This window comes from Protopterus annectens, chromosome 2.part0 (genome assembly GCF_019279795.1).
Source record: "Protopterus annectens isolate FY-2018-M chromosome 2.part0, PAN1.0, whole genome shotgun sequence".
Lineage (NCBI taxonomy): Eukaryota > Metazoa > Chordata > Ceratodontiformes > Protopteridae > Protopterus > Protopterus annectens.
The window spans coordinates 916,018,299-916,031,118 of NC_056728.1; the positions used below are offsets into that span (position 1 = coordinate 916,018,299).

The 12,820-nt window shown below is 39.6% G+C and overlaps 1 protein-coding gene across 1 annotated transcript in view; it reads left to right on the plus strand.

Moving 5' to 3' along the window:
- Positions 1-9,561: 9,561 nt before the first annotated feature.
- Positions 9,562-12,820, plus strand: part of MTHFD2L (methylenetetrahydrofolate dehydrogenase (NADP+ dependent) 2 like) — a 1,043,973-nt gene continuing 1,040,714 nt past the window's right edge. The window contains exon 1 of the mRNA XM_044061163.1: positions 9,562-9,768. Coding sequence (XP_043917098.1) covers positions 9,632-9,768 — 137 coding nt within the window. The 5' untranslated portion in view covers positions 9,562-9,631. The remainder of the gene's footprint in view (positions 9,769-12,820) is intronic.

Genomic DNA, 12,820 nt, shown 5'->3' on the forward strand with positions numbered 1-12,820 from the left:
GAGTAATACTACTGGTGTTATTAGTGCAAAGAGGGGAAGCCTAAATCCAACCTGAACATCAGTAGAACCAAACAGTTGTCATCCTGAGTGTAGCAAGAGGTAACAGTTACTTTTACAAATTGTATAATTTGTACACAGTGTTTTTTCTGACATGAATTAGATGTACATCATATCTGTTGCAAAATGCAGTGTTACAATGATAAGTCTAAGACTTAGTTGTAAAAATATATTGTTATCTTAGTCTGTTTCTATGAGAAGATAACATTTCTGGAGTTAATGTAATCCTGATGTTGCCTATTGGGAGTGGGTTTATATTATGAGTGCAGATATGTATTTATTTATTTGTTTATTTATTTATTTACATTTGTTGACCGGGCTAGTCTAACTGGATACATGCCCATTTTCAGTAGAGGCCCGTGGAGAAAAGCTCCAAGCAGACAGGTAAAGACATTATTATACAATAATAATATAGAAAAGCTATCAACATATACAGATAATACCATTATTTGTGATATTTGCAAAACAGGATGATCAAGAACAAATTTACAATAAATGAAAAAGTGTGATTTTTTTTTTTTTGTAGGACAACATAGTACAGCGAAAAGGCCATAGAATAATTAGCAGTAAAGTACCCTGGAGAAGAGAAATAAAAGGGATAGCAGGAATATGTAAAGGTGGAGAGATCAGGCAGGGTTAGTGCAGGGGCAGAGCCAGTGAGTTATAAAATGTTTTTTGAGATGTTTTTTAAAAAGATGTGTGGAAGAGAGAGTAGAAAGTTCACTTGGAAGCTGGTTCCAGGCCTTGCCAACTGTGTTAGCAAAAATAGAGTCTCCAGCTTTGTTTTTAGATTGAATAGTGGAAACTAGAAGCTTATCAGCTGAGCGAAGAGTAGTAAGGTTTTTGTAAGGGGTAGTCAGATTATTGAGGACTGGGATATTATTAGGGTGGAAAATTTTGGGTTATAGTAAGTTGATGATAGAGTAGTTGGTGCTGCAGTTCTAACCATCCCAATTGTTTGAGGTTGAGACAGTGGTGTGTTCTAAAAGGGTTGCCGGTAGCAAATCTGGCTATGTTATTATAGCTAGTGGCAAGTTTGTTAAGGGCGCTTTTGGAAAGGTTAGTATAAATGGCAGAAGCATAAAGTAGGGTAGAGATCAGATGAGTTTGGGCTATAGTGGTTCTGGCTGTAGGTGTAAGGAAAGGTCTGATGCTATACAGGGAACCCATTTTTTTGTTGATAGATTTTATGGTAGTGTTGATATGATTGTCATAGCTAAGGTTGTTGTCAATGGTTATGCCTAGGAGACAGGTTGTGGTATCAGGGGATATGGTGGTTCCATTGTTAGAGGTTATAGTGAAGTGAAATTGTGGTGATTTTAGAGTGGGAGTAAAGAGTAATAATTTTGTTTTTTTTTACATTCAGGAGGAGGCAGTGTTGCATGAACCAATTTTCAACAGTATGAAATACAGACTGGGTGAGGGTCTGGAGTGTGGTTGGGGACCTAGCAGAGCAGATTAAAGTAGAATCGTCAGCATACTGAATGCAGGTGGCTTGAGGAATTTTATTATTTAGGTCATTAATAAACATTGAAAAGAGAAGAGGGCCTAGGATGGAACCTTGAGGTACTCCAAGGTTTATGGGGAGGGGAGTTGACAGCATATTATCCCAAAGGACTGCTTGATGACAGTTGTCTAAGTAGGATTTAAACCAGAGTAATGCCTGTGCGTCCAGTGAATGGGCTTTTAATACCTCTAAAAGCAGATTATGGTTGACCATATCGAAGGCTTTTGAAAGGTCGATAAACAAAGCAGAGGAAAGAGTGTTATTGTTACGATTTTTGTTTATACAGTCAGAAAAGGATAGCAGGGCAGTTGAGGTACTATGGAATGGTCTGAAACCATGCTGGCAGTTGGCAAGCAAATTGTTGTGAAGAAAATGGTCAAGTAGTTGTTGGTGGATACATTTTTCCATCATTTTAGCTATAGGAGAGAGTAAGGCGATATGTCTAAAGTTGGAAATGTCAGTTGATATCCCACCTTTGTGTAAAGGAATGATGTGAGATACATTCCATATAAGGGGGATTTTACTTTCTGAAATAGTTCTATTAATAAGAATAGAAATAGGGTAGGCTATAACTTTAGCTGCAATTTGCAGGTATTCTGCTGGTATACAGTCAGCAGAGGGGGTGCATGGCTTGAGTTTTAGAAGGAGGTTACAAATGAGGGATGTAGGAATTGGTTGTATGTGAAAAGAAGGAATAGAGTTTGATGTGGTATTAGGTGAGAGGGAGCTGGTGGGTGGTAGAGAATTAGCTAGAGTTTGTATGGCTTCAATAAAGTAGTTATTAAAGGAATCAGTTATTAGTTTAGGGTTATTTTGGGTGATCCCTGATGGGGTGGGAGACTTGGTATGACCCGAATTAAGTAGTTTGTTCATAGCTGACCAGAAATTTTGTGGCTTTTGTTTGTGGGCTTGTTGGAGGTGAATGTAAAAGTTTATTTTATCTAGTAGGATGTCTTTTTTTGCAGCATTTCATAATTGTTTAAAGTAAAGGTGGTCAGAAGGGCTTTTAGAGGCTCTCCACTTGGCCCAGATTTTATTTCTTAGGAGGATTTTTTTGCCTTGTTTGTTTTGTGAGCCAAGGGGCAGTTTTGGTCTTTATTCTAGATGAGCGATGGGGGCATGGAAGTCTAGGATTTGAAGGAATTTAGTATTAAAGTAGGTAACTGCTTCATCAAGTGGAAGATGAAGCAGTGGTGACCATTCACAAGCCTTCAGTTCTGTTTGGAAGTTCTCAGGGTGAAAGCTTTTTTTTGAGCGGGAGGTTTTAAAAATAGTAGGATTGGGTCTATGAAGTTTTTGTTTAATTATATAGGTAAGAGCATGGTCACTGATGTCATCAGGAAGGGTTCCTGGCTTATAAGTAGTAGGATGATTGTTTATGAGAATCCAGTCAAGTAAGGTTTCCTTACCACTTTGTTTGTGGATTCTCGTAGGGGTGGTTATCATTTGTGAAAAACCAAAAAGATTTATGTGGTTAATGGGATTTGGGGACCTACAAGTAGACCAGTCTATATTAAAGTCGCCTAAGACAATGGTTTCCTGGGGTAGGTGTATAGATAGGCTACTAAGTATATTTTCCAGAATACTGATATTGTTTCCTGGGGGAAGGTAGGAACAGATTATGTAGATGGATTTATGGTTATTGATTTGAAGTTTGGCTGAAAGAGTTTCTGCTGTGGGGTTTGTGGGAAGTGGCACATTGAAGGTTGATAGTCGGAGTTCTGATTTATAAAAAATGGCTACTCCCCCACCTTTTTTGGTAGTCCGGTCTTTTCTCAGGATGTTATATCCTGGGTGGGGGGGTAATTTCCTGATCTTTGGTTGAAGGTCTAAGCCAAGTTTCAGTAATGCAGAGGATTTCAAAGTTGTGGACATCTAGAAGTGCATGAAGATGGGATATGTTATTGTTGATGCTACGGATGTTAAGGTGAGCTCTCAGAAGGGAGTTAGATGGCCTTGTTAGGGTGGAGGTGGTGTAGGGTTTTTGGTTATGAGGGTTACTGGGGAGTGTTGTATGTGGACCAGGGTTAGGATGGATATCACCATCTAAGAGATGATGTTGTAGGGGGTTTTGTATTAGTTTTATGAATTTGAAGTAGTTGTATGGGGGTTTCTTGTCAAGGAGGTAAGTGATATGGGTAGATTTGTGGTACTTTGGAAGGGTATAGCTAGATGTAGAGGTTATGTTAATGTGTTTTAGGGAATTTATATGTGAGAATGTAATGGTTTGTTGGTAGTGGTGGTGGTGTTTTAGTAGAGAATAGTGTTCAAAGAAGGTTAGTGAGAAAGCTAGAGTAAGGGCAGCTAGAATGCTGAGTAGGAGTAGGAGGTATATGTAAGTAGAGTTGTATTTAGAGGACATCGGGTTGAATGGGTAAGGGTGGTGTGAGGTGAAAAAGGGTGCCTAGTATTGTGTAGGAGTGTAAGGTGTAAAGTAACAGGTGATAATAGAGGTAGCAGAAGGAGGAAAAGCGAGTAGCAGGTGGTGGTGAGCTTAGAGGTGAAGTTTAGTATGAGTTGTTACAGAAATTAGGAATATAAGAGTAAATTAAGTGTAGTTGGAATAACTAGAGAAATTAGAGATGGAAGAAGGTGGAAGAGTTGTAGGAGGATTGGCGCAAGAGTGTTATAGAGGTTACAAATGTAAGAGGAAGGTAGGTTAAGTTGGTAAGTACAGCAGGTAATAGTAAGGTTAGGTATAGGGGGGGTGTAAGGTTACTGAGTATTGGTTGGGAATTATTCTTGTAGGAAATAGGGGGTGTTAAATGGAAGTAGGTTGTGATAGGTAGTTAAGGAGGAGGGGGTGTGGTTATGCAGGTATAAAGCTAGCAGTAATGGGATGGGTGGATATGGAGGTGTTAATTGGAAGTAGGTAGTGATAGGTAGTTGAGGAGCAGGGGGGTGTGGTTATGCAGTTATAAAGTTAGCAGTACTGGGGGTGGTTGGGAATTGGGGGTAGGGTAGAGGAGCAGAGTGAGCCCGCAGGGCGAACGGAGCAGGCTACAGCAGGTAGATGAAGATTCTGCAGAGAGACAATCAGAGAGTAGCAGGTTCCAGGTAGAGAGAAGGTGGCCAGAGGTAAGCAGAGTTAGGTACAGCAGGTTAGAGGCAAAAGGGACCAAAATAAAACTAGGAGAGGTATAATGGAGCTAGAGGGTGTGATAAGAGAAGGATAGGAGCAGCAGAACAATGCACAAAGATTCACAGCTAGGCAAGGGGAAAAACCTGAGAGAACATCCAGATAAAAAAAAGCTATGGAAAGTGGGATACGGATTATTTGCCTAAAGCAAGCTTAGAGCACCACCTAGTGGGCAGAGAGTAGAATACAAGAAAAAAACTGTGATAGAAGTGGCAGGTAGGGGTGCAACAGATAATGGGTCCAAGGGTATGGAGATATGGCAGTAGGATCACGGATAGAGAGGAGTATGGCTGCTAGAGTCCTGGCACAGAGGCTTAAATAACTATCTATACTTACTACAGGAATAACTTATGCAGAAACAGTTTATAATTACTAGATACAGTGTAGGTTAAACAGATACACCTAAGAAGTAGGACTTGGGTATAGCATACTTTCTTAGTCCATAGGAGCAGGAAAGAAAAAAATCCAGTCACTGGGCAGCAGTAATCTTTGGTCAGGCGCTGGGATGGCTGGAATAGATTGAAAGGGGTCTTTTGCAGACTAGGCAGGTCCTGTAGAGCAGGATAGGAGATGCAGAGTTTCTTAGTCCGTAGGAGCGGGGAAGAAAAGAATCCAGTCACTGGGCAGCAGTAATCTTTGGTCAGGAGCTGGGATGGCTGGAATAGAATGCAAGGGGTCTTTTACAGACTAGGCAGGTCCTGTAGAGCAGGGTAGGAGATACAGAGCTTTTTAGTCCGTAGGAGCAGGGAAGAAAAAGATCCAGTCACTGGGCAGCAGTAATCTTTGGTCAGGCGCTGGGATGGCTGGAATAGAATGAAAGGGGTCTTTTACAGACTAGGCAGGTCCTGTAGAGCAGGATAGGAGATACAGTGTTTCTTAGTCCGTAGGAGCAGGGAAGAAAAAAATCCAGTCACTGGGCAGCAGTAATCTTTGGTCAGGTGCTGTGATGGCTGGACTAGAATGAAAGGGGTCTTTTACAGACTAGGCAGGTCCTGTAGAGCAGGATAGGAGATACAGAGAAATACAAACAGTTCCTCTGGGACCAGGAAACACTCAGCAGCCGGGGCAGGAGCTGGGGTAATAAAGATGTATGTAATGTACTTAGATTACACTGGAATTCACTGGGAGGGTTGATGAATGAAGTGAATGAATTTAGGGGGCATAGAAGCATTACATGTGAGTGGCTACCTATAAGCTTTCCAAGCATCAATTTGGCTTTGGAAGTTGGTTTGCCAGTTTGCTAAGGCCTTCAACACCATCACCCACTCTGGAATCAGATAAACTTACTAAGCTGGGCATAAATCCTTACGTCACTCAAAGGAATGCCATCTGGCTTACTGACAGAACCCACACTATAAAAGTAGCTGACTCCAAATCCAGCTCCAGACACGTGACAAGTGGAGTACCTCAGGGTTCAGTCCTGGAACTACTCTTGTTTGGCATTTATTTCTCTGAAGTACAGGCCAACACTAAGGAACTCTGGCTAACAAAGTTCACAGATGACTGCAAACTGGGATCCATTAATGAATCCCCAAATGATGTGGATATTCTACAAAAGGTCCTTACAGAAACAGATGCTTGCTGCCAGAAACATGGGGTCAAGCTTGATGCCAATAAATCTATAGTTATCCCCTTTGGGAAAAAACATGTAACCATGAATTATCGCATAGATGGCAGTACACTAAACACCAAAAGTGTATTGAGAGACTTAGGGACCCAGGTGAACAGTGGTATAACCTTCGATAACCACATCACCACAACAGTCAGGAAATCCTTCTATGTGGCACACCTTATCACTAAGGGCTTTTCATCCAGAAAAAAAGAGATCATTGTCCCACTGTACTCATCACTCATTAAACCCATTATAGAGTACAATGCCCCATTTGGTATGTACCTCACAAGACATCTGCAAAAGCTGGAAAGGCCACAGAAATGCCTCACTAAAAGAATCACAGGCTTAAAGCAGATGCCCTAAGCTGACCATCTAAAAAAACTCCAGCTATACTCTATGGCATATCGTTTGTTCAAAGGTGATCTCTGCTTAACATACAAGGCCATGTCAAACCCTGAGCTGTTGGACATGCTCCACTTAAAGAAATCCCAATCCCTCAGAGCCACATGCTCCAGGGATCCAAACCTTGTCATCACAATGAACAAAACATGCTGGAGGGGTAGGTTCCTGATCCAGAGATTCCCCATACTCTGGAATAGACTGCCCACACATATCAAGCAGAGCACCTCCTTGGCCCTCTTCAAAAGGAACCTTGATGACTGGATGGGAGATAGGAAATTCACCCCAGGGATCACGTCAGTAGCCCTGCTAGACAGGGGTCCAGGGAAGTAAATATTGTGGAAAGAAATATCCAGAGAATTGTTATGGCTAGGCTTGTATAGGCCCTAGGGCCAATAGCCTAGTACCAGCCTATGAACCTATGAACCTATTGTGGGGGATCCAGAAGTCTTGTTAGACCTAGCCTGGGAAAGCAGGGAGAAGGGAAAACAGAGATGGGATGGAAGGTGGTAGGAGAGTATAAATATAATATTAAGGAATGTTGGAGGAGTGCCATCCAAATAAAACTGAGAAGATTATAAAGTTGTTAAAGAGAGTTAAGGGGTACATAACATTATTGCTGGAAGCAAACTTGAAAAGGAATGAAACCTTGAAACTTGGAAGTAATGCATGGAAAATAGTGGAGTGCATTATTCCACCATCCATTAGACTTTCAATGAGAACATATTGTGGGAGATTTTAATATAGTAGATAACTGGAAAATTAATAGGAAGTTTGGCCAGAGGGACAGAACTTAAGGGTGAGAGAAGTTCTAAGGCAGTGAGAGGTTACTGAAGGATGGGTAAAAGTGTTCTTATTATGACACTTTGAATTAGAGGAATATAACTTCCCTAGAGGAGCAGATATACAAACTTGTCATTCAGATAGGCTTGTGATACGGGGAACAGGGATCTTGCAAGTACAGAAATTGCAAATCAGCAATAGCTGGCTTTGTGACCCTGCTCATATAATGCCAAAATTGACATTCCAAAACAATAATGGAATCCAAAAGCAGAGATGGAATCCTTTGCAGTAGAGTATGCAGCAGAGATGTCTTGAGGGGTACAAAAGAATAGAGTTGACCTAGGCTGTAATACACAACAAGGTATGGGAGATTTCTGGAGATGGGGGAGGCTGGAGAATGCCCAATGTTCAGCTCTACATGGTGGCATCAGCTATAGCATTTGTTTTTCAAAGTCATGGTCAAGGGAGGAATGAAAGGAAGGGATTGCTCAACAATAAGTTAAAAAAAATTAAACAGGTATCCTAAGGAAATGGGAAATGATGACGTGTTGACTGACGTTTTCTATATAGAGTAGTGGAACAACTCAGAAATTACAATTTAAGGTAAAACGTGATGACAGAAATGAGGATTCTACTGCAATACATATGCCTGATACTCTAAACTTCCTGTATTTGATTGTATGTAACTTACTTTAGTTCAAAGCCAATTTTCTTTCTGTATCTGTACTGTATATCCAAAATTATAATAAAAATTATATTGGAAAAAAAAAGAAATGAGGACTATGTTAAGTAGGGGATATTTTAATTGATTACGATGCTACTTTGGAAGGATTCTAGAATGTAAGCAAATTAGGGACAGCTGTGTCATACATAGCTCTCAACCTTCCATCTCCAAAATGAGGAACACTCGCCTTTATAATGTGGAACAAAGAGAAGATTCTTTAATGAATTGGTGTCATACAGGAATGCAGGTGGGTTCATTATGAAAAGCTGAGAATGGCAGTTATATGATGGCTAATGTGGAAAGCAGCCAGGGATTGGAAGGAAGGTGAAGAAGAGTGTAAAAGAATATAGGATAGGTGAAGGGGAACAAGATCAAATATATAACTGTGGAGCATCCCATGCAGAGTTTAACAGACAAAAATGCAAAAAAAAAAAAAGAACTAGAGAAAATAAGACCAAGGCAGGCAGGGAAAACAATAATGAGGCTGAAAGTGCTATCCATAAGTTGAGAACAATACATGCAGTAGCTGCATTGATGGTTTAGGATACCAGTGGAGATTTTGCAGGAATGACAGGTGGTAGAAGAGGAATGTTGGAGATGTGGAAATGGATCAAACTCCACACACATGCGCTTGTGTGTGTGTGTGTGTGTGTGTGTGTGTGTGTGTGTGTGTGTAACATACTGAAATATATATATATATAAAGTCTCATTAACTTATTCAAAATAATCTATATAAATGATTTCATCTTACCTTCTTTGGTTGACATATAAAACAAGTGTGTATAACACACCATATTGTATGTTAGTGCAGTAAAACTATTTACAGTGAATCACCAATTCCTGAGCCAAGAAATAATTCAAACAGGATCAAAAACGCTGTTAATTCTTAGATGCGAATAGAAAATTGCTTATCCGCGTAATCTACTTCGCTTGAAAATATACAGTAATTACGTGATTCGGTTTTGTAGCAAAATACTTAACAGTCGTTAACTGGTGTTGGGGAACTGCACCAGCTGTGTTAATGTGAGTGTATAACACCTTGTGGTGCATACCGACACACGTAAAAACATCTGTAGTTCTTATTTCAACTCTCTTTTTTGTAATAACTAAGACTATTTGGAAACCAGCATTTTTGATCGAAACCTTTCTCATTTCCTGTTGTTTGTACATATAATCCTCTCTGACAGTAATGTTACATTTATAGCTTCTTTAATAACGTATGGATTGTTGTTGAGGCAGCTGGGATGAAATCCGCGCCTCTGCAACTCGTACCTGGGGCTCACGGAGTTTCTGTCAGACTGCACATGTGGCCAGCCCTCACAGGTACCTGGACAGCGTGTGGTATCCAATCCTAAAGCAGCTAGCTCAAACAGCTCGGTGCTCTTCCAGCTGGCGGCTGTAAGTAACATTATGGCGGCGTGCACATCTCTCTTCTCTGGCTGCTTGCATTCTGCACAAGCAAGGACCACTTCCTTTTACATGAGAAAACTGGCTATAACGTTGGGGGTCCCTATCCTTGCAGGACGCAATCATTCGACCCAGGCTAGGTAAGGGGGCACACTTTTTACATTTCCATGCCAGAATAATGCTTTCATTCATTACATAGTGTAAATAAAGTTTTATTTTCTGGGCAGAGATACTATGACAGGTACTTTATTGTTAACTCGAATTTTCAGCTGCTGCTGATGCTGCTAGCGCTCGAAGTCCTTCACAGTTCACTGCTTGTAATTTATTACTGCGGGAACAATGCAGTCAAGGCACAATGGGAAATAAACCTAGTTTTCCATTTACTATTCTCTGTAAAACACAGTCTAGGTGTAGGGATGTTGAGCACTGGCATGTTTTTAATTAAAATAACTTTCAATGACCTGCTCTTCACACAATCTCTCGGTATCTGTGACTACGAAATTTACTCCTTAAACTATTTTACACGATACAGGTAAAATAAAGGGGGTCATCACAAGGTGTTGGTAGCTGTGATTTATTTGTAACCATAAGCACCTTTAAATATTTCCAGTTCTACAAGGTCTGTTTCACAATACGTATTTTGCACACTTGGAGAGCACAGTAAGCTTTAGAAGCAGCTAGAAGCGATGCTGAAGGACATGAGTTAATTGTGTTCAACATCAGTTCGTTAGGTCTGTCCAGCTGTAAAATTCATTTAACTCTTTACTTTTCTCACTTACATCTGTGACACAGTGCCGAAGAAGAGGTCAGTGCTTCTAAATTCATTCAGTGGCGATACCTATTCGGGCAATGTTGTCTACAGTCCTGTTAAAACAGGACTGCTACCATATAAGATTAGCTTAAAAGCATTTTAAAATCAAACTTAGGTTGTTACAGAGCCTGAAGTGCATTGGTAGTAGTGGAGGTGCTGGTGTCGGTGTGTGCGCGCCATACCTGTCAGCTGTCTGTATTTTCGCACAATGTCCAGATTTTTGCATCCTATTTTTCGTTTATTCATCATAAAATTTGAGGTTTTCTAGCAAATCACTGAGATGTGAAGTTAATAAATAATGACTGATATTTAAGTTTCAGACATGATGTACTTCAGAAAAATGAATGCTAATGAAAACAAACCTGTTATTTTAGCAACTTTCTAAGTTTATGAGAGCAATATTTAAAATCTGTCCATATATTTGGGCCCTTGACTTCCCCACCCCCCAATTATTTTTGGCTTTGTCCAGATCATTTGTGCTAAGTGGTTGAGAGGTGTTTGTGTGTTTGGTAATGTGAAGTAACGGCTGTTGTTCTTCTTTCGGCTTTTCCCGGTAAAGGATCGCTACAGCGGAACTCCGGTCCGCTAATGATTGGCAGAAGATTTTTACGGTGCCTAGGTGCCAGCTCGACGCCCAAACTTCAAGGTATATAACAACAGATTCACACATTGTGCGAACATTATCAGGACGTAATTTTACACTTTTATTTCTGAAATAAACATGCTTTGGTGTAACGGTTGCTAATTTTTGTTTATTTTCAAAGAAAGATGTTAATTACACAACAAATGGCTAAGGTTTATCTGCTTCTAAGACATCTGCTGCAGTCACATAAAACATATCCAGTACAGCACACTATAATTTCTTCTGCATTAGTCTGTTAATCATTTCTGAGCTAGAAGGTATAGCACTACAGTATAACTTAAACGCAGTTGTTTGTTATTTTCAATCATAACAAAGGATCACTCTTTCTTTTCCCATTGAATCATCCAGTTTTTGTAACTTCAGTGCTTAATATGTCCTAGGTTTGGTTGACTACGTTTCATGTTTTGATTTTGGCTCATTCTGGTGCTCGTTATTTCTGATGTCTTCATTTCTTGTTAATTCACATATTTTACGTCCACAGAATGTTTGCGTTATATGCTTATTTGTAGTTACATCTGAAAGAAACGGCAGGAGTACAAAGAATATAATGGGTGACAGGACAAAGGGCAGCAATGTGAAATGATGTGTGTGTGTGTGTGTGTGTGTGTGTGTGTGTGTGTGTGTGTGTGTGTGTATATATATATATATTATATATATGTATATATACACACACACACATATCGATAGATAGTTATAGATGCAGATATAGATATGTGTATGTAGAAAAATAACCGAGACAGCAGAATATAAACAGTAAAAGCAATTGACAGAAAAATATCTAAACACAAAATATTAACAAAATCTAATCACATTCAAAACCAATGTGAGTCCTTATTTTTGTAAGTATTGTTTTCCCCACTTCTGTGGTGATATATGAAAACAGGATTTGTATACTGGAAACCCTGACTATCCCACTTTGGAATGTTTCATGTGATCAGAAGCATGATTTCTAATTTTTAACACAGAATTTCTAGAGATATTTCTTGGCATAGTTTTCTATTTTAGTTGAAATTATTTTGTGTTTGAGGGAGTGTATTTTTCTCTTGTTTTAAACATGGACTGAACTTTGCATGCATTACTCTGGGTATCCTTAGATGGGCAAGATATTCTGAAACGTTTGTCTTGTATTTAAGTTGAAACAGTAGATTTCCTTGGCACTTTTCATTTTGTTTTCATTTTTCAACTTACTAGTACAATGAATTCATGGTTCTTTCTTATGAAGACTTTTTCATTTAATTGTGAAGTTTTGTGCTTGTAATATTCAGCCTTCCAGCAGGGAGTTATGCAAACAGTAATGCCCTCCTGGGTGTGTGTTATTGTGTAAATAACGCACACCCAGGGCCTCTTCACCCATGGAAGGGAGTTATTTACGCAATAACACACACCCTGGAGGACATTATTGCAGTTAGAGAGTGGGCTGTCTGTTAAATTGCTTTGTATTTTTTTTAATTACAATATATATTTAAAAAAATGCTTTTGAGATAAAATAGTTCTTCCACCCAATGTCTCAAACTTGATGTAGTGTATGTAATTGTTGGATGAAGTATTTTGCATCCGGAATATAAGTAAGTATTTAATGTTTACACACACACACACACACACACACACACACACACACACACACACACACACACACACACACACATTCAGAAGCACAGACAGACATACACACATATAAATAGAAACAAACAGTCAGAAATACAGACGCTCTGTGTGACTCGTACACTTATGCACAGAA